We start from the raw sequence: 22,358 nt of genomic DNA, 5'->3' as shown, positions 1-22,358 counted from the left end.
TATGACATTTGAATTATGTAAATCTTCATCAGACTGCTGATCAAAGGGGGCTGGGGAGGGTGGGTTGAGTTCTAATGAAAGTACTGCCCCAAAGCATCATGGTTTGATTGCTCTATTTACTGCTCAGAGCTGACCAGCTCTGTATATCTAACACTCACCGCTATTTATTTTTCTGCAGATCAAATGTAGGCATTTTAAAATTAATCCTATTGTTTCATCTATTGCTCTGCCTCTTAGTTGGGTGATGATCTCTCTGAATGTTGCTGTCGCTAGCAGAAATGTAAACCTCAAAAGATCATCACTCCCTGATACATTGACCATTGGATCCCACTATAACACTATCAACCTCCATCATCTTGCATTGACATTGATCCACCATAATCTTGCATTTCTATTCCATTAAAAAAAACCTACACTGTCTCCATTTGTACTGTTTTGAAACTGTTTCAGTACTGTACCTCCTAACACAAGGGACAGCAAGGCGCAGAGAATGAAGAATGGGACTCTTGTGGGTGAGACACTAGGCAAACTAAGGAAGGCGATGGCCTAGTGACCTATCACTAGACTATTAATCCAGAACTCAGGTGATGTTCTGGGGACCAGGGTTCAAATCCTACCCCAGAAAACGGTGGGAATTTGAATTCAATAATAATCTGGAATTAAAAATCTACTAATGACCATGAAACCACTGTCAGAAAAGCCCACTATGTTCACAAATGCCCTTCAGGGAAGGAAATCTGCCATCCTCACCTAGTTTGGCTGACATGTAACTTCAGACTCACGACAATGTGTGGCTGACTTTCAATTGCCCTCTGAAATTGCCTAGCAAGTCACTCAAGGATTTTAACTACAGTGTTAGCTTGGAGTAGTTGGGCCTATTCTGGAGCAAAGGAGATTGAGGGGAGATTTGATAGAGGTATGCAAGAATACAACATGTTTCGATAAGACAGATAAAGTCAAGCTGCTCCCACTAGCTAATGGGAAGGGCTAGGGGACACAGGTTGAAAGTTTTTGACAGCATGAGATTAAGAGTTTTTTTTGCACAGTGAGTGACAATATCCCAGAATCTTGCTGCCCATGATTATAGTGAAAGTGAAGGTGAAAAATGATTACAAAAGGAAATTGGGTAGGCAGTTGATGGAAATAAATTTACAGTGGCAGCTTGGACACAGTTAGGATATGGAACTGATGATTTGACAGAGAGTCAGAATGGAGTGAAAGGGCTGAAAGGCCTGCTCCTGTGTTGTTATACCTTTAGCACTGAACCGATTCTTTAAGCAAATAGTTACAAAAACAAGTTGGCTGCTATGACTGAAAATGCAGGGTTTAATTCAGCAGTGGACGATCTCCAAAGATTCTAAACTCCGCCACCCACATGCCAATTTACAATTTTACATAGCCAGGAGTTTAAATTCTGAAGTAGACAGTAGCAGCATAAACAATCTCCAGACATCTTTAGCTAAACAGCCCTCTCTGTTCCATTTGTATAATCGGAGTCGCCCATGTTATTTAAATGTATGTCATCTAAGCCTCCAGCCACCACTCACTTACACCCAATCACAAACAAGGCCCTTTCCAACTAATTTCTTCCAAACCATGACATTTAAAACATGGTTTTAAAAGTCCACACTGAAAGTCCATCTAGTTATCACTTTGAGCATCTTTCCTCCTAATTCTCAGCCTTTCACCTGGGTTTTCTCAATAATAAACATTTTCTGAAGGATTATTGAAATGAATCCAACAGAAATTGCTGGAAATATTCAGAAGAAGTGATGAAAGGTCACCAGGCTGAATTTGTAACCTGGCTCCTCTCCCTCTCTCAGCAGGTGCTCACTAATCCATTTCCAGCATTTCCTACTCTCACTGGTTCACTGGTTCTGAATGTTTTAAGTTGTAAACAGGGACATTGTCAGCAAGACTTTCCTCTTTAAGTTTTTTTTCCTTTGCACAATGGACAACTCATTGCCAATTGATTGGATTTATGATGACCTGCAGACAGGGTCCTGGCATCACATGGAATCTTTTTATTATTACAGCTTGCTTAGAATGACTCACAGTAAGGGAGGCGATGAATTCAGAACTAGATGTGACCTATGACCCTTGACCTCGGAGGAATAGAGTCAGCCTGTTGCCTGCCACTTATTTGAGGTATTTGGTAGTTTTCTCTTTATGTTTTAACTAACCCCTCAATTTTTATCACTGTAAAATTCTGAATATCTACAAACTCCCAATATGTTTACACTCCCACAGTTCTGGGCTCTTTGCATTTACCCTTTGTCATCGCTCCATTCGAGCCTATAGCTGCTGAGAGACCATAAGACAAAGGAGTACAGGGAGGCCATTTGGCCCATATTCAGTGAGATCATGGTTGATCTGGTAATCCTCAACTCTACTTTCCTCCACTCGATTTTCCCCCATAATCCTTGGTACCTTTAGTAAAATTATATATCTGTCTTAAAACTGAATGTAATTAACAACCCAGCAGCCTTGACATCCCTCTGTGATAAAGAATTTCACAGATTCACTACTCTCTGAAAGTTGGAATCCCCTCACAAATCTTCTCTATCTCTTTGTCATCTATAAAATATGCCTCTTTGACCAGGTCTTTGTCCACTTATTGTAATACTGCCTCATGTGACTCAGTGTCAAATTCTGTATGACCATACTCCCATGAAGCACCTTGGGACAATTGCTATGTTGCTATGTAAATGCAAATTGATTTTTTTTATATGGAAATGAATAATGATCCTTTGACACTGTTATAGAGTCAAAGAGTTGTACAATATGGAAACAGACCCTTCAATACAACTCGTCCATGCTGTCCAAATATCCTAAATTAATCTAATCCCATTTGCTATCATTTAGCCCATATCCCTCTAACCCCTTCCTATTCATATGCCCATCCAGATTCTTTTTAAATGTTGCAATTGTACCAGCCTCCACCACATCCTCTGGCAGCTCCTTCCATACACACACCACCTTCTGCGTGAAAAGGTTGCCCCTTAGGTCCCTTTTATGTCTTTACCCTCTCACCCTAAACCTATGCCCTCTAGTTCTGGACTCCCCACCCCAGGGAAAAGACCTTGTCTATTCACCCTGTCCATGCCCCTCATGATTTTAATCAATCCTCAGCCTCTGACGCTCCAGCGCAAACAGCCCCAGCCTGTTCAGCATCTCCCTCTTGCCCAAACCCTCCAACTCTAGCAACATCCTTGTAAATCTTTTCTGAACCATTTCAAGTTTCACAACATCTTTCCTATAGGAGGGAAAACAGAATTGAACACAGTAGGCCTAACTTGCTCCTTCCCTTGAAAGACTACTACATTTTTTTCACCTAACCTCTATGCAACCTAATATCATTCATCTTACTGTGAACACAAGGACCTGAAATTATCTAGTCAGGCCAGCCAGTGCTGTGGAGAGCTGCCATCCTGATATTTTTCCATCAATGGCACCAATTTTAATATCACCTGATGAAGGAGCGACACTCCAAAAGCTAGTGTGCTTCCAATTAAACCTGTTGGACTATAACCTGGTGTGTGATTTTTAACCAATTTCAAAGTTCTTGGTGATTGATCATTCTTCGCTGTTCTCACAGGAAATAAGAATCATTTGGGAACCAGATTCCAAATAAACCTGCTGGAACTTGCTGCTAAACTACAATTGAAACTGAACGCTTGCAGTGGACAGAACAATGATGGTTAATAATTGGAGCATCTGAAAGTTTTCCCTTCTCTCACTAAGAACTGCAGGGGAGAAAGGGGTCAAAATACCGAGCACCTCAGATCTTAATTTAGTCAGTTACCATGCCACAATTTCAAAGTCTTAAAGTTTCTGCAAATTAGCCCCAACTGAACACAACCTTAAAGTCTGCAGTGTTTCAAAATCTGAACATAGCATAGAAGATCTGTCCACAAGGTTTAATCCTGTAGAAAGTTTCCAGGTTTAGCTTCGCCTCCTGCTGGTTGATTGTGGAAAAGCAGCAATGACATTGAAGCACAGATATGTTTTCTGCTGTAATGGTGTGGCGGAAAGCAGCGCTAATGCACGGCGCCAGAAAGATAACTTTCCTCATGCAATTTTGATTACTGTAATATGCTTATTGTAGACTCACTTATGTATAAAAAAATTCCTTCTTGAACTTTTCCCCCTGTTTCAAACTCAATTTTTAATCAGAATCACAAAGCACAAATGGCCATTCAGCCCATTATGCCTGCCTGCTTTCTGAAAGAGCTGTCACTCTCCAATTCCCCAATACCCCACAATCTTTTCCCTTTTTTAAATGTATTTATCCGAATCACTTTTTAAAAGTTACAATTGAATTTACTTCCGCCACTCCAAGGCCAGCGCATTCTAGGCAAGGGAACCGATGCAAAGAAGCACCAAGCAAATTTCATTGAAGGACTGAATTGTTTTAATAAATGAAATCTGGTTATTTCAACAGCAATAAAAAAAATCACTATTCGCTGCGCTTCTCATCTTCTCCACAAGGTGGCAGAATTACAGCAAAAAACGTTGCCAGGCATGGGAGCACCTCGCCTGGATTTTTTGACAGGCCAGAGAAGTGTTATATAGTATGTGGGCTCAATGCATGCCTCACTTTTACACTTCTAGTTTAAAAATGCAGATTCATTCATATGAATGAGGTAAAATGATATTCGCTAATAATTGTTTCCATTCCTAAAATATAGTAATTTAAGTAAAAGGTAGAAAGGTTTTCCAGCTTTTAATTGGATGGTGATGCATAGTGACCGCAGAATTATCTACCCCCAGTGACCACTGTTACTACAACGGTGGATCACCAGCTTTTAGCTGAAACTTGGCTTAGAAATATTTCAAGTTTCAGTATTAAACAAAGAATGGCAGCCAGTGATTGGGGAACGGGGGAGCCTTAGAGTTCGAGGACAAAGACTGAACAATAACTGGGTGTTTGCAGTTATCTAGAGCTTTGCTATAATTTGTCTGTTCTGTAAAACTGAAATGTTACAGAGATTGAAAGTTTGGACAACATTTTGCACCTGATGGTCATGGATTTTGATTATCCCAGGGAAACAGTTCCCCAATCTCTCACTCTGTCCAGTTTTCTGTGTCATTCACTCTCTCTGCATGAAGTTTTCCTGTCTCACACTCTCTCCGAATTGCTCAGACTTTGTATACTATTCTCCTGTCTCAGGGGGTGAGGTGATGGCCTTGGGGAGTTGTTGCTGGACTTTAATCCAGCGACCCAGGTAACGTTCTGGTGAACTAGGTTGAAATCCTGCTATGGCAGACAGTGGAATTTGAATGTAATACAAATCGAAAATTAAGTGTCTTGTGATGACCTTGAATCAATTGTCGGGGGAAACAAACATCTGGTTCACTAATGTCATTTAGGGAAGGAAACTGCTGTCCTTTTGTGATCTGGCCTACAAATATCTCCAGATCCACAGTAATGTGGTTGACTGCTCTCTGGACAATTGGGGATGGCCAATAAATGCTGCCTAGCCAGCAATGTCCATATCCAATGAATAAAGAAAAGGAAGTGTTTGCTCTAATTCATAGTGGGGAGGGTGACAGGGTGAATACAATAGGATACCTCCCCAGGCTGCGGAATCGAGAATGAAGGAATATCATCGCTGCTGAAGGGAAGTCTTCCCTGAGGAAGAATGTCTTCACTCATTGGTTAAAGAAACACCCATGTGCCCTGCTTCTCAAATGAAAGCAATCAAAATGGTGGCAGAGTAACAGAGCTGAGCCCAGGGCTGGTCCACTCCAGCTTTCTTTCTTTCCTTATTTTTATTTTTGGTCTTTTTCTTTCTTTTTTCTTTGTTTTCTTTCCTTTAAAGCCTGGAGTGTGGTGAGTGAAGGAGGAGGCCTCTGGTGGTAACAGCATTGGGACAAGTCACCCCAGTCACCAGTTATTTCACGTTCAGTGAGGTATTGGCTATAGGCTGTTAACCAATAGAGAACAGGCCAAACTTACAGTTTCCTGGATCAGTTTGTATTAGTTAATAATACTGTCCAAACACACATACTGATTGCATCTTTAGTGTAATTATGTACTAAATGGTGGTGTTGGAAATGCACAGCAGGTCAGGCAGCATCTGAGCAACATTCCTTCATCAGGAAGGGCTTTTGCCCGAAACATCGATTTTCCTGCTCCTCGGATTCTGCCTGACCTGCTGTGCTTTTCCAGCACCACACTGATCTCTAGCATTTGCAGTACCCACTTCTGCCTAACGTGCTGGTACACACCAATGCATCCGTTCAATGGGTTAAAGTAATCAGTTCCTGCAGCTAAATGGGGTTTTTGCAGAGCTGAAAGAGAAAGTGTGAATGAATAACCAGCTGCAGAGAATCTGTTTGGTTTGAGAGTACCTTCTCTCAGAGCAGTTTCACTTGCAAGTCCTTCCTCACAGTGAAGGTCAGCTGTAGGAATCTGTGTGTACTGTCTACAGAAATTCCCAGCGTTCAGTTACACATGGTCACGAATTACTTAAATATTTCTCCTCACACTCCAGCTTAGTTTATCTTTTAAAATGTGTTGCAGAAAACGTAAGCAGCAAATACTGGCAAGGAACGTTTATATTGAGTATTTTTCATTTGTATGCCTGTGTGTGAGAGAGAGAGAGAGAGAAGCCAAGGTACTCTTTCTGCACCAACTGAACAGATAAACTATTCCACTGCTCATGACCCATACTTTTGAAACATAAATGTCACATTTTTTTTGGAAAGTCCCATTTTGTTTCTTTTCATGTGTCATTGAAAATTATTTGAACCTCCAGAGGGGCTGCACACTGTTTTGTAGAATGATTTTTGCCAAATCCCTTCTCTCACTTGCTTTTAAAAATCTTGTCAAAACCTCCTTCCAATTTTGATGTGCTAAGCCTCTCTTTCTGAGTTCTGTGTTCTATGTTCTCATTCAGTGCCAGCCTTCCATCTGTCTATGTGAAGGTGTGGGGACAATTGTCAGATGTTAAAGGTTTCACAGTCAGCTGTACAGGCATGTCAACGAGCTGAAAAACACATAAATACAAAATACCAAACACAGTACTCTACATCCAGCTGGGTAAGGCAACATGCATTTTAGGAGATCAAAACTTCGATAAGATGACGATCTGTAAACAATCTCGGAGCTTGCATTAAAAACCAAAGGAACTGTAGTTGCTGGAAATGAGAAACAAAAACAGAAATTGCTGGAAAATCTCAGCAGGTCTTAAAGCTTGCAGACTGGCTACCTGGAGAAACAATATTGGACAGACTCAGATGTAGATGTCTTTATCATTAAGCAATATTGACCTTTGGGAGAACAAGAGTTAAGTGCATTCAGCATGAAGCCTCCATAGTTACTCCAGATCTGACTTCTACTTACAAAAGTTCACGCAAATCGAGAACTGACCTATCGTCACACATGAGACCGCATCAGCCCAGTTTGTAAACTCTTCTTTTTGCATTTTTGCTGAACACCCATCGTTAAAGCAATGGGAGAGTTTGTCAGCCCAGAGAGATGGATAAATAGCAAAGAACTTCAGGAAATAAAACTAAATCCTTCCAGATATTCTAGCAGAGTGTAATGGCAAGGCTCACATGTCAAGTACAAGTGAGGTGAGTTTTAACACATTCCACCAAGTATATAAATACATTTTCTATTCTTACACGAGATAGCTATTCACAAATGAACTATAAACAGTTAGTAATGTTGTTCCCGAGGACTGCCACTCCATTCAGGTACAGGATTCTTGGCCTGCTTCCAAAGTATATTTCTCATCCCCTGGGGTGTTTATAAACGAGTCATAACGTAAAGGTGTGGGATCTTGCGGTTAATAAATGGTTGTAAGTTGTGCTCAAGAGCTTCATAGTTCCGCTCGAGTTCCCGCTGATACTCGAGCTGGTCATGTGTGATCAAGCACTTGTTTTTCTTCAAGGCATCGTCACATCTACAACAGACCAGAGAGAGAGGTTACTCACAGACACCTACAACAGACCAGAGAGAGAGGTTACTCACAGACACCTACAACAGACCAGAGAGAGAGGTTACACACAGACACCTACAACAGACCAGAGAGAGAGGTTACACACAGACACCTACAACAGACCAGACAGACAGGTTACACACAGACATCTACAACAGACCAGAGAGAGAGGTTACTCATAGACATCTACAACAGACCAGAGAGAGAGCTTACTCACAGACATCTACAACAGACCAGAGAGACAGGTTGCACACAGACATCTACAACAGACCAGAGAGACAGGTTACTCACAGACATCTACAACAGACCAGAGAGAGAGGTTACACACAGACACCTACAACAGACCAGACATAGAGGTTACACACAGACACCTACAACAGACCAGAGAGAGAGGTTACACACAGACACCTACAACAGACCAGAGAGAGAGGTTACACACAGACACCTACATCAGACCAGGCAGAGAGGTTACTCACAGACACCTACAACAGACCAGAGAGAGAGGTTACACACAGACATCTACAACAGACCAGAGAGAGAGGTTACTCACAGACACCTACAACAGACCAGAGAGAGAGGTTACACACAGACACCTACAACAGACCAGAGAGAGAGGTTACTCACAGACACCTACAACAGACCAGAGAGAGAGGTTACTCACAGACACCTACAACAGACCAGAGAGAGAGGTTACACACAGACACCTACAACAGACCAGAGAGAGAGGTTACTCACAGACATCTACAACAGACCAGAGAGAGAGGTTACACACAGACACCTACAACAGACCAGAGAGAGAGGTTACACACAGACATCTACAACAGACCAGAGAGAGAGGTTACACACAGACATCTACAACAGACCAGACAGACAGGTTACACACAGACATCTACAACAGACCAGACAGACAGGTTACACAGACACCTACAACAGACCAGACAGACAGGTTACACACAGACATCTACAACAGACCAGACAGACAGGTTACACAGACACCTACAACAGACCAGAGAGAGGTTACTCACAGAAATTTACAATAGATCAGAGAGAGAGGTTATTCACAGACATCTGCAACATTACAGTCAAGGTGTGTACAATACCTTCTTACAAACAGCAGGGGATAAATGATTAGTTAGTTAGGGTTCAGGGTGAAATAGATTCTCATTCTGGAAATACAGATAAAGAGCAAAACACTGCTGTTGCTGGAGAACTAACATAAACCGATAAGACCTGGAAGTGCACAGCAGGTCAGCAACACCATCTCGGTGATGGTGGGTGTATAGGATGGGAGATGAGAGGGCATGGGGTGGTGCACATGTGATTGAGGAGGGAAAGTTTATTGGAGATCATCTTCACAACCTCCTTCAGAACTGAGAGATAATTTGATGGGATACAAGGTCAGATAATGGGCAGATAAGTTGACTATCCACAACAACACGAGAGGAAGATTAACTACAGTATTTGTTGCATAAACAAACAGATCCTGTCATTGAGTACTATCAGTGGAAGCTGAATTTCTATATCACCTCTCATGACTTTAGAACATTCCAAAGGACTCACAAATTGTAAAGTATGTTCAATAGTAACGTGATAAATTTATAGAATAAAAGGTGGCCATAGACAAATTATAGGGAGATATCCAATCTAAGGAAGGGTCACTATTCTGAAGATGACCTGAAACATTAACTCTATTTCTCTCCACAGATGCTGCCAGACCTGCTGAGCTTTTCCAGCAATTTCACTTTTTGTATCCAATCGAATGCTTCCCACTGTGGGGGGAAACTAGAACAAGGGACACCCCGTTCAAGAATTAAAGGTCTGACATTTAGAATGGAGATTTAGAGAACTTTTGATTCTCAGAGACCTGTTTGTGCTGTTTTCTTCCCTCATGAATGATGGGGCATGAATTTAATCAAAGCTGAGTTAGATTTTCAACCAATGAAGGATTTGAGGCTAAGGGGAGGGTGTGTGGAGTTGATGGTAAGTGAGGGGTGGGGAGTTGAGGGTAAGTTAGGGGGTGGGGAGTTGAGGGTAAGTTAGGGGGTGGGGAGTTGAGGGTAAGTGAGGGGGTGGGGAGTTGAGGGTTAAGTGAAGGGCGGGGAGTTGAGGGTAAGTGAAGGGTGGGGAGTTGAGGGTTAAGTGAGGAGGTGGGGAGTTGAGGGTAAGTGAGGGGGTGGGGAGTTGAGGGTAAGTGAGGGGGTGGGGAGCTGGGGGTAAGTGAGGGGGTGGGGAGTTGAGGGTAAGTGAGGGGGTGGGGAGTGGAGGGTAAGTGAGGGGGTGGGGAGTTGGAGAAAGGAACTTTGAATTGAGACCATAACCAGACCAGCTAAGATCTTACCAAATAGTTGAGCTGCTTGAATGGCTTATTACAGATCCTAAATCCTAATACCTGATCCAATGTTCAAATTCCTACTCAATATAGTACCACAGCTTTCAACACCTCATTATTTCCGTACCATGAGGGTGTCTGCCTCTACCAGCCTTTGAAACAGTGAATTCCAGACCCCCACCAGATTTTGGGGGAAATTACTCCTGAGGTCTCCTCTAATCCTGCTGCCAATGCCAACTATTTTAAATCTATGACCCCAATTACTGACTTCACTGACAAGGGAAACAGATCATTCCTAGCCACTGTATCATACATCTCTATTAAACTTCCCGTTAGCCTCATGAGCTGTAAATAAAACAACTCCAACATATCCAGTTTCTCCTCATTGCGAAGATTCCCTATTTCTGCCAACATTCTCGTCCATCTTTTGAAGCCAATGTTCTCTGTTGGGAAATGCAGTTGCTAATTTGTACACAACGATGAAGGAAATATCCAGATAATATGTCGCTTCTCTGATGTTGTTTGAGGGACACAAAGAAAGCTCCTCTGCTTCTTTCAAATGGGATTTTGTTGGCCCATTTGAGAGGGTACATGGATTTTATTATTATTCATCCAAAGATATAGGCCTCACTGGCCAGGCCAGCATTTATTGCCCATCACTAATTGCCCAGAGGCAGTTAAGAGTCAACCACATTGCTGTGGGTCTGGAGTCACATATAGGCCAAACCAGATGAGGATGGCAGATTTCCTTCCCTCGAGGATATTAACAAACCTGATAGGATTTTACAATATTTGAGAGTGGTTGTATAGTCACCATTAGGCTAGGCTTTTATTGAATTCAAATTTCAGCATCTGCCATCGTAGGATTCAAACACAAAACATTAATTGTGAGTTAGACTATTGGTAGCTTGCTGGCTCACTGACATTACCAGTACAAAACTGGCTTGATGGTGCACAGTATCACTACTGTGTGACACTGATTAAGGGGATAGATATTAAAAGTGGTGGATGTGGTACCAGTTAAGTAGCTGCTTTGTCTTAGATGGTGTCAAGCTTCTTGAATGCTGGTGAAGCTGTCCTTGTTTAGGTAAGTGGACAGTATTACTTCTCGCTGGTGACTTGTGCCTCATCGACGGTGACAGGAGACAAGAAGTGAGAGTTACATGTGTGACGTAACTATGGCTTTAAGAGGTGCATTCTGTCCGGCTTTTTTAATGAATGAAGATTGATACAGTGACCCCCAACAATCAGCTCCAAAGACAATAAAAATAAACCAGTTTGTGAGGCTTTGGGTGATTTTTAAAGTCGGAACAATAAAAGCAGCCTGAATGGGTGGGGTCAAGCTCCCACAGAACTAGGATTTCTTTTAGTTTTAGCTTTCGGTAACAGTTACTCAGGTCTTGAAGCTGGATGTGGAAGCTCATATTCCCCTTTCTGTTACAGCTAAAAGCTGGGGTTCTCTTCCTGCTACTGGAATTACATGTGAGACAATCTATTTTACTGAATTTGCCTTACACTTACATTTAAAATAATAAAACATTAGGGTCCAGACTATCTTCTTAATGTTTTGAGGGAGTTGTTTTGGTCCATAACACATTCCACAGAGTTTCTAGCCTCTGATCTTCTCCTGTAGCCACAACATTTATATGGTTGATCCAGTTCAGTTTCTGGTCCATGGTAAGTCCCAGAATGTTAATAGTGGAGGATTCAGCAATGGTAATTCCCTTGAATGGTTTGATTCTCTCTTATTGGAGATGGTCATTCCCTGGAATGTGTGTGGCATGAATGTTACTGGTTATTTTTCAGACCAAGCCTGGATGTTGTCCACGTCTTGCTGTATTTGGACATGGATTGCTTCAGTATCTGGACAGTCACAAATGGTGCTGAACATTGTACAAACATCACCACTTTTGACATTTTGATGGAGGGAAGGTAGTTGATAAAACAGCTGAAGATGGTTGGGCCTGGGACACTATGCTGATGAACTCCTGCAGTGATGTCCCAGGGCTGTGATGATTGACCTCCAACAACTGCAAACATCTTCCTTTGTGTTAAGTGTGACTCCAACAGCTTCCTCTAATTCCCACTGAGTCCAGTTTTTCTACAGTTCCTTAACGCCATATGTAGTCAAATGCTGGCCTGTTGTCAAAGGCAGTCACGCTTACCTGACCTCTGGAGTTTAGCTCTTTTGTCTTTGCTTTGACCAAGGCTGCATAGAGGTCAGGATCCGAGTAGCCTGGGCAGAACCCAAACTGAGTGTCAGTGAGTAAGTGCACTGTCAATGAACCATTCCATTACTTTGCTGGTAATTGAGAACAGATTGATAGTACAATAATTGTCTGGATTGGATTGATCCTGCTTTTTGTACAAAGGACATACCTGAGCAATCTTGCACATTGTTGGATAGATGCCAATGTTGCAGCTGCACTGGAACAGCTCAGCTAGGGGCTGCGGCTAGTTCTGGAACACAAGTCTTCAGTACTGCTGCTGGAATGTTGTCAGGGCTCATTGCCTTTGCAGAATGCAATGCCTTTGACCTTTTTTAACATCACATGGCGTGAATCAAATTGGTTGAAGCCTGGCATCTGTGATGCAGGAGCCTTAATGGAGGAGCTGAAGATTGTTACAAATGCTTCCACCTTATCATTTGCACTGATGTGCTGGGCTCCCCCGTCGTTGAGGGGGATGCCTGTGCAAACTCCACCTTCTGTTTAATTGTCTACCACCCACCATGGTAATGAGTCAGTAATAAGCAGTGCTACATGACGGGCTGACTGGCTTCTCGTGGGCTGTAACAATTCTATGATTCTATGCCTGAATGTGGCAGCACTGCTGAGCTTAGTTATGACCCAGTGGTTGTGAGATTGTTTGGCCTTCTTTATTGCGCTGTTTGGCATGCCCATCCTAATTTCCAGCCCCAACCTTTACTACTCATGCTTTCAACACAATGGGCCTAAGCTATGGATATCCCCTCTGAAACCTCTCTACTTTTCTCCTTTAAGCTTGAAACCCTACTTTGTTGACCAAGCTTCGTGACCAAGTCACTTGTTGTAATGTCTCTGTATATGACTGCTGAGAAGTTCCTGGAGTGTAGACCTTGGAAAGAGGCTCTTTGGCCCATTGGTCATCAAGCTCCTATCTACTCTAATCCCATGTCACCTCCAAATGTACAGCATCCCTTCAGCCTAGTTTACATGATCAAGGATCCACAGTGGCCCTTGAACCTACAACCCCTCTGACTCAAAGGTGAGGGCACTGCCAACTGGACCAAGGCTAACAATGAAAGATGTTTACAGCAATGAAGTGTAGGAGAGGGAAGCTGAACAAACTGGAAGCAGTGGAAAACCTAGGGAGCAGATTTAAATAATTATAGAGTAAGTGAAAAGTACAGCACCTTCCAAACCAACAACCTCTATCACCTTGAAGGTCGTGCGTAGCTGATGCTACACCACCTCCAGGTTTCTCTCCAAGCCTCTCCTTCCTGACATGTAACTATATTGTCGTTCCTTCACAGTCACGGGGTTAAAATCAGCAGTGTGAAAGTATCTCGTCTGCACAGACTACAATGTTCAAGAGGGCAGTTCATCATCATCTTCGCTAAAGAAATTTGGAATGGGCAAGAAGAGTTACCCAAATCTATGATGAACTCATAGTGTTCCAGGAACATCTGAGTCATATTCTATATAAAGCAAGAAGTGCAATACACTGAGCGTAAAGTTAATGCTGTTAAACTAGAAACAAATTCTTACCGTTTCAGAAACTCCTTGAAACAGATTCGGAGTTTGTTGTGGTGTCTGAACAGTTTTGGATCATCAGGAATTTCAGACAAAAATACTTGAGCCACTTCCAAGGGACCCTGCAACAAAAGCCCACAAAACATTAGCATTTAGTATCTTCTGTGTGTTATGTCTTGGTACATCCAGTGGATCACACTGTCTTAGATAGTCTCTCCTTGTACTGTTCAGCTTGTTCCAGTCTGGCTCTGCCCTTTAATGCACCTTTGATTTGCTGGTTATAAGTTATAGTGGGTGGCACAGTGGTTAGCACTGCTGCCTCACAGCACCAGAGACCCGGGTTCAATTTCTGCCTCAGGCAACTGACTGTGTGGAGTTTGCACATTCTCCCCGTGTCTGTGTGGGTTTCCTCCGGGTGCTCCGGTTTCCTCCCACAGTCCAAAAATGTGCAGGTCAGGTGAATTGGCCATGCTAAATTTCCTGTAGTGCAGGGGTAAACGTAGGGGAATAGGTCTGGGTGGGTGCGCTTTGGCGGGTCGGTGTGGACTTGTTGGGCCGAAGTAATCTAATCTAATCTAAAAAAATTGGACCATTTACACCAGAGGACTGAGAAATGCTAAGCCATACCACCGTTAGTAATATAAATAGAAACACAAGCTTGGCATCACAGTGGGGGTGCTGAGAACTACAGTGGACCCAAACTATGTTCCATCTTAAAGAATATCTTAATCCCACTTTCCCACAAACTTGTCATTACGAGAGACATGCCTGTGGACACCTTTACATAAAGATTGTAAGATGATATGGATTATGATAAGGGATTTCTTCTATGGATGTAGGTTTGCTCGCTGAGCTGGAAGGTTCATTTCCAGAAGGTAACATATTCAGTGGGTCTCTGGGTGAAGCACTGTTGATAATTCCTGCTTTCTATTTATATGTTTGGGTTTCTTTGGGTTGGTGATGTCATTTCCTGTTCTTTTTCTCAGGGGGTGGTAGATGGGGTCTAACTCAATGTGTTTGTTGATAGAGTTCTGGTTGGAATGCCATACTTCTAGGAATTCTCGTGCGTGTTTCTGTTTGGCTTGTCCTAGGATGGATATGTTGTCCCAGTCGAAGTGGTGTCCTTCCTTATCTGTATGTGAGGATACTAGTGAGAGAGGGTCATGTTGTTTTGTGGCTGGCTAGTTGATGTTCATGTATCCTGGTGGCTAGTTTTCTGCCTGTTGGTCCAATGTAGTGTTTGTTACAGTTCTTGCATGGTATTTTGTAAATGACATTAGTTTTGCTTGTTGTCTGTGTAGGGTCTTTTGTCATTTGCAAAATACCTTGCAAGAACTGTAACAAACACTACATTGGACCAACAGGCAGAAAACTAGCCACCAGGATACATGAACATCAACTAGCCACAAAACAACATGACCCTCTCTCACTAGTATCCTTACATACAGATAAAGAAGGACACCACTTCGACTGGGACAACACATTCATCCTAGGACAAGCCAAACAGAGACATGCACGAGAATTCCTAGAAGCATGGCATTCCAACCGGAACTCTATCAACAAACACATCAAGTTAGACCCCATCTACCACCCCCTGATAAAAGGAACAGGAAATGACACCACCAGAGGAAATGACATCACCAACCCAAAGGAACCCAAACATATAAATAGAAAGCAGGAATTATCAACAGTGCTTCGTCTGGCGGCCACTGAAGATGTTACCTAGTAGGGAGACGAAACGTCTGGAAATGAACCTTCCAGCTCTGTGAGCAAACCTACATCCAGAACCTCAACCTGAGCTACAAATCTTCTCAAAACTTGTCACCCCTGCCCGGACCAATGCACAAACCTGGTTGACAGTGGTGCCCACAGAGCCCTGCAGCACCATCTGTAACAGCTTCATGTTGGGTGGGTTTACACTTGTTGCCTTTGCCAGCTCATGTGTCTTCTTTTGCATGTCCTCGATCACGGCTTCGATCGGTCTCAGGCTAATCTGCAAAACACAGATTATTAAGTGGAATTGAATAGAGCAGTGGCATAGAGAAAGAGAGTCAGAGAGAGTTTGAGTTCTGGCAAACTGGCAGAAAATTCAGCCGAATGACCCCAACCAGTGCTTTGTATTTATACCCCTCATCTGACATCGTCATTCCCACTGTGTAACCCCAACAAGTCCACACCGACCTTCCGAAGAGCACCCCACCCAGACCCATTCCCCTACATTTACCCCTTCACCTAACACTACGGGCAATTTAGCACGTCAATTCACCTGACCTGCACATCTATGGACTGTGGGAGGAAACTGGAGCACCTGGAGTAAACCCACGCAGACACGGAGAGAATGTGCAAACTCCACACAGTCAGTTGCCCGAGGCAGGAATTGAACCCGGGTCTCTGGCGCTGTGAGGCAATAGTGCTAACCACTGAGCCACCGTGCCGCCCATAAAAGTACTGCTGGTTCTACATAACAGTGGAAACGTATGAGCCCATTCTTTCAATGAACACAAATCCTGTCAAACACCATCCGAATAAACAGGATATTCTGGGCAGTATAGGGTAAAGCTCACCAGTTATGATTATTTTACTTACAAGCTAGTTAGTTTTAATTAGTTAAGCTCCAGCAGGATTTCTAAAGACACCTTTTTTGGCTGTTGCTAACTTTGGTTGGAAAAGGAATTGTTTTGTAACCTTTGAATGTATTAAAATCTTCTACCCACATACATTCAACTTTAATTGTGTCTTTTAAAGAGGTATCACATGTCAGGGTAGTACAGTATTGATCCATGGATTCTGCCTAATTTTGGGCTGATATTTATGGCTCAACCAAACCAGATTATCTGGTTATCAAATTGCAGTTGGTCAAGTGGAAAGGGGGCAAGTGGGAGTGTAAAGACTAGACAGACGCAATATAATGTTTCTTGCTACTCTGGACTTCACAGAAATGAACCTTGCAAAACACTCCCCACTTTTTTTTGGGAGGGGTGATGTGAAGAGAGCCTGAACAGCAAGTACACACTAGCCTTATCCATTAGATCTCAGGCCCCCACAGGTGCATTTAAAAAACTAGTTGGCAAGGAGTCCAATAATTCAGGCATCTAGAAAGTGCCTGTTTGCTGTTTGGCAACAGTTGCACCGTCAATGCAGATGTCAACCTGAACTTCACTAGCTCAATGTTGATAATGTGCCCAAATTTGTTGCAAACCATGGATCAATATTCTGCCTACACATAATACCTCTCTCAAAAAAGACAATTGAAGCTTGTGCTATTTAATTGGTCCTGCTGGCAAGTTGACATGGAGGGAGATGAATTCTCTTTAGTGACGATAATCATCTTCTATCATGACCAACATATTAATTTTAAATCACTGTCTACCAGAGCAGCTTTGTTGCTCAGAGCAACAGACTATGCTAACTGGATTAGCAGTGATAAGTGCAGAGTCTGGAAGAAGTCAAGTTCAACAGAGAAGTACTTCAGTTATCTCTGTGACTGAAAAATGTTGGGACCAGATTCTGCAAGCAATATGGCTGAAGGAACTAGCAGCTACTCTGAAAGGAGTACAGTTTCTGCCCCATTCTTGCTCTGCTCCTGAAACAATAACTTAACGCTTCCTTGGGCCTCCCAGCTTGTCTCACAATGAAGGTGGTTGCAGACTGCAGCTTGCACATTCTGACCAGTTCTATCCTGATATGAAAATCAGGTCCTTCTGATGGGCATACGATCCTGATTTGCATTTTTAAAGGGGTGCATTGCTTGTAAGAGGCAGGTGCTTGATCCTTCTGGTCTGTTTGAGAATGCACTGTTTGTTGGTGTTCATGACATGGAAAATCCACTGACCCCATTTTGAGGTGGTTACAAATAAAGTCAAACATTGAAACAAACACAGAGAATGCTGAAGAAACTCAGCAGATCTGGCAACACCTGTGGAAAGAGAAACAGTTAACATTCTATCCAACACAGGCAGAGATACTAGATACAAGTGAACATTTTCTGAGTAGCTGCACCATATTTCTATGCTGAACTTTTAGGATTTCTGTTTGAACCAACTCTCTTTCCTCCTTTAAGAATCTCTTTAAACTTACCTCAAGCCAAATTTTTGTTCCCCTATCTCAATGTCTCTTTCTTTGGCTCAGTGTCAATTTTTCTTTCACTGTGCTCCTGTAAAGTACTTTGGGGCATTTTACCATGTTCAAATAAATACACACACGTACATACACATAAACTGTGTTCCAAGTACTACAGGTACTAACATACAGATGAGGACACAAATAAATAGTACAAATAAACACAAACACCTATTTAAACACATTCACATAATCACATATCCACAAATATACAAAAAAAAGACACATGAACACACAATTATTTTGTTTCTGGTTTGAAATGTATAATTCCCTAATATTAACTTCATATTCAGTTTCTTAGTTACAGAGTATTTATATCCACCCAATAATATTCCTGCAATTACTGTTTTACATTTTGCGCAATCTTTACTCCAGGAACTGGTTTGCTGCTATATCTGGTGCAATCTACCAGTCAAGGTCCATATAGTAATATTTTACAGAAAAACTTAAAGTCCCTTCATTAAAATATCACTTTTACTATCTATCTGATACCTTGTTGCATGGCCTGATTAATGCTTCAATAAATTGTATGTGAATTTATATTGCACAGTGTCACATTTAAAGATCAAGATGCACCTCACAAGCAATTTTTTGGATTGAGTTGTCTTGACTGGCATTGTGGTAAACACTTCAAGCAATATTGGTTAGCTCAGTTGCCTGGGTGGCTGGTTTGCTGATGTAAAGTGACACCATCAATGTGGGTTCAATTTGTGCACCAGCTGAAGTTACCATGAAGGACTCTTCTTCTCAATCTCTCCCTTCACCTGAGGTGTGGTAAACCTCATGTCAAATCATCACTAGTTGTCTCTCTCTAATGAGAGAGCAGCCTTCTGGGTGACTTCACCTTTACAAAGTAAGATCCAATATATAGCAATAGAATTTGACGGGATTGGGTTTAGGTTCCTCCTCCAATCCTGCCATGGGTTCTTCAGAATCTACTTGGATCATAGATAGAAGCTTTAATGTCTCATGGTAAAGTTGCCATCTGAACAATGTAGCACTCCAACTGGAATGCCAATCTTATTATTACCTCAAGTCCTGGCATGATTGGGAATTCATTTCAGAGATTTGGGACAAAGGGTATAGTCTTTTATTGCTAAGAGTGACTAGTGATGTTCCATATGGTTTTACACTGGATTCTCAGATTTTTATCAAATTTATCAAAGATTTGGTGAATGGGTTAGAGTTATAGTTCCACAGTTGCAGAAGGCACTATGTTGAAATATAGATGGCAGTAAAATGTTACAGACGAACATATACAGATTCAATGAGTGAACAAATTTAGAAATGGCATTTAGTGTGGAAAGATATGAGATAATTCACTTTGGATCCAATAATAACAAGTTAGAGTATTTTCTAAACAGTGGGAAACTCCGCAGGGGCAAAATAATTTATGTGTTCCTGTACATAAAGCGGGTGTGTACGTATAAAATACAATCAAACAGTCCAATGGAAAGTTGGCTTTTATGAAAGGAGGACAGGATACAAAGGGAGGTAAGGACACAGGCAAAGGGAGGTAAGGACACAGGACACAACGGCCTTGGAGGACAGATAGAGTGACCAAACAGAATGTTACCAGAGTTTAAAAGGTTGAATTATCAGTGCAAGTTGCATAAACTTGGCTTGTATTCCTTTGGGTAAAGCAAACTGAGTATTTAAAGGTTTAAAAGGGTTGATTGGGTAGCTATAGATTGTTTCCTTTGGTGTGAGAATCCAGAACAAAGGGGGTCACACAAAATTAGAACAGGGAATTTTGGGAAAATCAGAGATTACTTCATCACTTCAAGTGTAGTAAATATCTAGAATTCTCCCAAAATGCTGGCTATTGGGTCAACCGTATCTTGTAAGTCTCAGATTGCTAGATTTTTGCAAGGGAAGGGTATCAAGGTAAATGAAGCAGTTCTGTAACTCTGTAACTGAATGGTAGAACAGGCTTGAGGGGCTGAATGATCTACGACTGTCCCTATGAGTAGAACTCAAATTCACATGCTATCTGACTTAAATGCAGAGAGCATTAACAACAATAATAACTTTTATTAATATCTTTTACATCATAAACCATGCCAAGACACTTTACAACAGCAGTACAAAGCAACATTAGTCATGGAGACACAGAAACAATGTTCAATCAAATGGCCAAAAGCCAGGCAGGTTTTCAGGGACATCTGAAAGAAGGAAAGTGAGATAGGGAGATGGAGAGATTCGGGAGAAAAATTCCAGAACCATGGGCCCAGCAAGCAATTGGAATCTTAGATCAGTTCAGGGTTGGGTTATATTGGGGGATATTAAAGAGAGGTGAAGGCAAGAAGGGACTTGACAACAGGATGAAAATTTTAAAATCAAGACATTGCCTGAGCTGATGTAGGTCAACAAACACAAGGGTAATTAGTGAATGAGACTTAGTGCAAATAAAGACAAAGGCAGCAAAATTTTGAAAGGCCTTAAGATTATGGAAAACAGAATTTGTGAAACTTTCCAGGAGCACATTTGAATAGTCACATCTAGAGGTAGCAAAGACTGAGACAGGAGTGAAGTTAAGCAACATTCCGAGGTGTAATCAGTGATGGTGCAGATTCATTCATGGCATGTGGGCCTTGCTACCTGGGCCAGCATTTCTGGCCCATCCCTAGTTGCTCTTGAGAGGATGGTAGTGAGCTGCTTCTGGCACTGCTGTAGTTGATTAACTGTAGGTACACCCGTGCTTGGAAGCTCATCATGGTGTTGGATATGACACCAAAGTTATGAACAACCTGGTTTAGCCTCAGACTGCTGCCGTGTAGAGGGATGGAGTCTGCAGCTGGGGAATGGAGTCTGGAGAAGGGATTCAAAATTGTAGTTTCAGTCTATCCAGTATTTACTTGGAAAAAACTTCTGCTCAACTTGCACTGGATCAGATAAGCAGTCCGATTATTGGTGACAGTGGAGGAGTTGAGGAAGGTGGTGACGAGGAAGAGCTGAGAAAACTAGCATGTGTAAACTAACACTGGACTTTCAGATAATGTTGTCAAGTTGCAGTATGTGGATGAAAAATAAGAATGGTGGGGAGCAAGCGTAGAACCGGGGGGAGCTCCAAAAGTAACAGTGCAGGAGAGGAAAGAAAGCCATTGGAACTGATATCTTGCTACAATTTGATAGATTGGGACAGAAAGAGGTGAGAGCAGTTACAGCCAGCTGAACAGCAGCAGACAGGCTACGGAGGAGGATGGAGTGAATGAACCATGTCAAAGATCGCAGACAAGTCAAGGAGAGAACACTTCTCTATGGCCTATTAACATTGGGACGTTAATACATTGGCTGAGTAGAAATTTGACCAGAGGAATTCGAAGAGGGAGTTCCAGGGAAGGTGGCCATGAATTTGAATGGTGACAACACTATTAAGGAGGGTTAAGTGAGGTTAGAGATAAGGTGGTAATTTGCAACTGATAACAAACTGAGCCAATCTGATACTTCTGTGTTGCATGTTATACACTGAAAATTGCTGTATTTAAACAGAGTCCAAGTCCACGCTTTTGGTGAGAGCTTTATTCCAGTTAATTGCTCTCCATCAAATTCATAGCCCACTGATTACCAGCTCCCATTATTTATCCAACCAGTTCAATTAACCGTTAATTAAAGTATCCATCCCTTTTTTCCATTGGGTCTCAGGCATTCCTATAGACAATATTGGTTGATAACATTGGAAGCCTTGAGACTGATCACCTCACCTCCTGCCTCTCTATGACACTGATCCTCGTCTTGATGTATGGGAAAGCATGCAGGGTTGTCAGAATGGTTTTACGTTTATACTGCTGGCTGAGCTCTCCATGTGCCCGGCCATTCAACGTATACGGTGTGCTGTAGATGAACCTCCGCAAGTTCGAATTCCTCTCATAGTGGCTTACTCGGTTTTTCAGTTCGTATTCCTCAAAGTAAGGCTCAACGTAAGTTATCTGAAGGTAGGCCTTCAAAGGAGACATAATGACAACAGTTTAATCATCTCTTAGAAATTCCTTCCTGACAGAGCTACTGAATATGGAGCAGGAGCAGAATACTTGGCTGATTTTAATCTTTTCTGCCTGACCACCTTGCCCATTGGGACCCATCATTCCCACCCTACACAGAGAAGCTGTGACATTCGGCTCTGTATGGCTAAGTTTACCCTTGTCCTGACCAATGAAACCAGAGGAATAGAAATTAAACACTTCCGTACATGATGTGCTGGACTGGGTGGACAAAGTCAGAGGT

The 22,358-nt window shown here is 42.2% G+C and overlaps 1 protein-coding gene across 6 annotated transcripts in view; it reads right to left on the bottom strand.

Moving 5' to 3' along the window:
• Positions 1–4,333: 4,333 nt before the first annotated feature.
• The window catches only part of LOC140494608 (dedicator of cytokinesis protein 7-like), a 199,676-nt gene continuing 181,651 nt past the window's right edge, over positions 4,334–22,358 (bottom strand). For all 6 annotated transcript variants that reach the window (XM_072593970.1, XM_072593972.1, XM_072593971.1 and 3 more), the window contains exons 43-46: positions 21,839–22,075; positions 15,865–16,008; positions 14,031–14,137; positions 4,334–7,916 (exon numbers count right to left, since the gene is read on the bottom strand). In XM_072593970.1, the coding sequence (XP_072450071.1) occupies positions 7,760–7,916; positions 14,031–14,137; positions 15,865–16,008; positions 21,839–22,075 (645 nt within the window). In that variant the 3' untranslated portion in view covers positions 4,334–7,759. The remainder of the gene's footprint in view (positions 7,917–14,030; positions 14,138–15,864; positions 16,009–21,838; positions 22,076–22,358) is intronic.

This window comes from Chiloscyllium punctatum, chromosome 24 (genome assembly GCF_047496795.1).
Source record: "Chiloscyllium punctatum isolate Juve2018m chromosome 24, sChiPun1.3, whole genome shotgun sequence".
NCBI classification, from domain to species: Eukaryota; Metazoa; Chordata; class Chondrichthyes; order Orectolobiformes; family Hemiscylliidae; genus Chiloscyllium; species Chiloscyllium punctatum.
The sequence above is the reverse complement of the archived record's forward strand: the minus strand, read 5'-3'. Positions and strand labels throughout refer to the sequence as shown.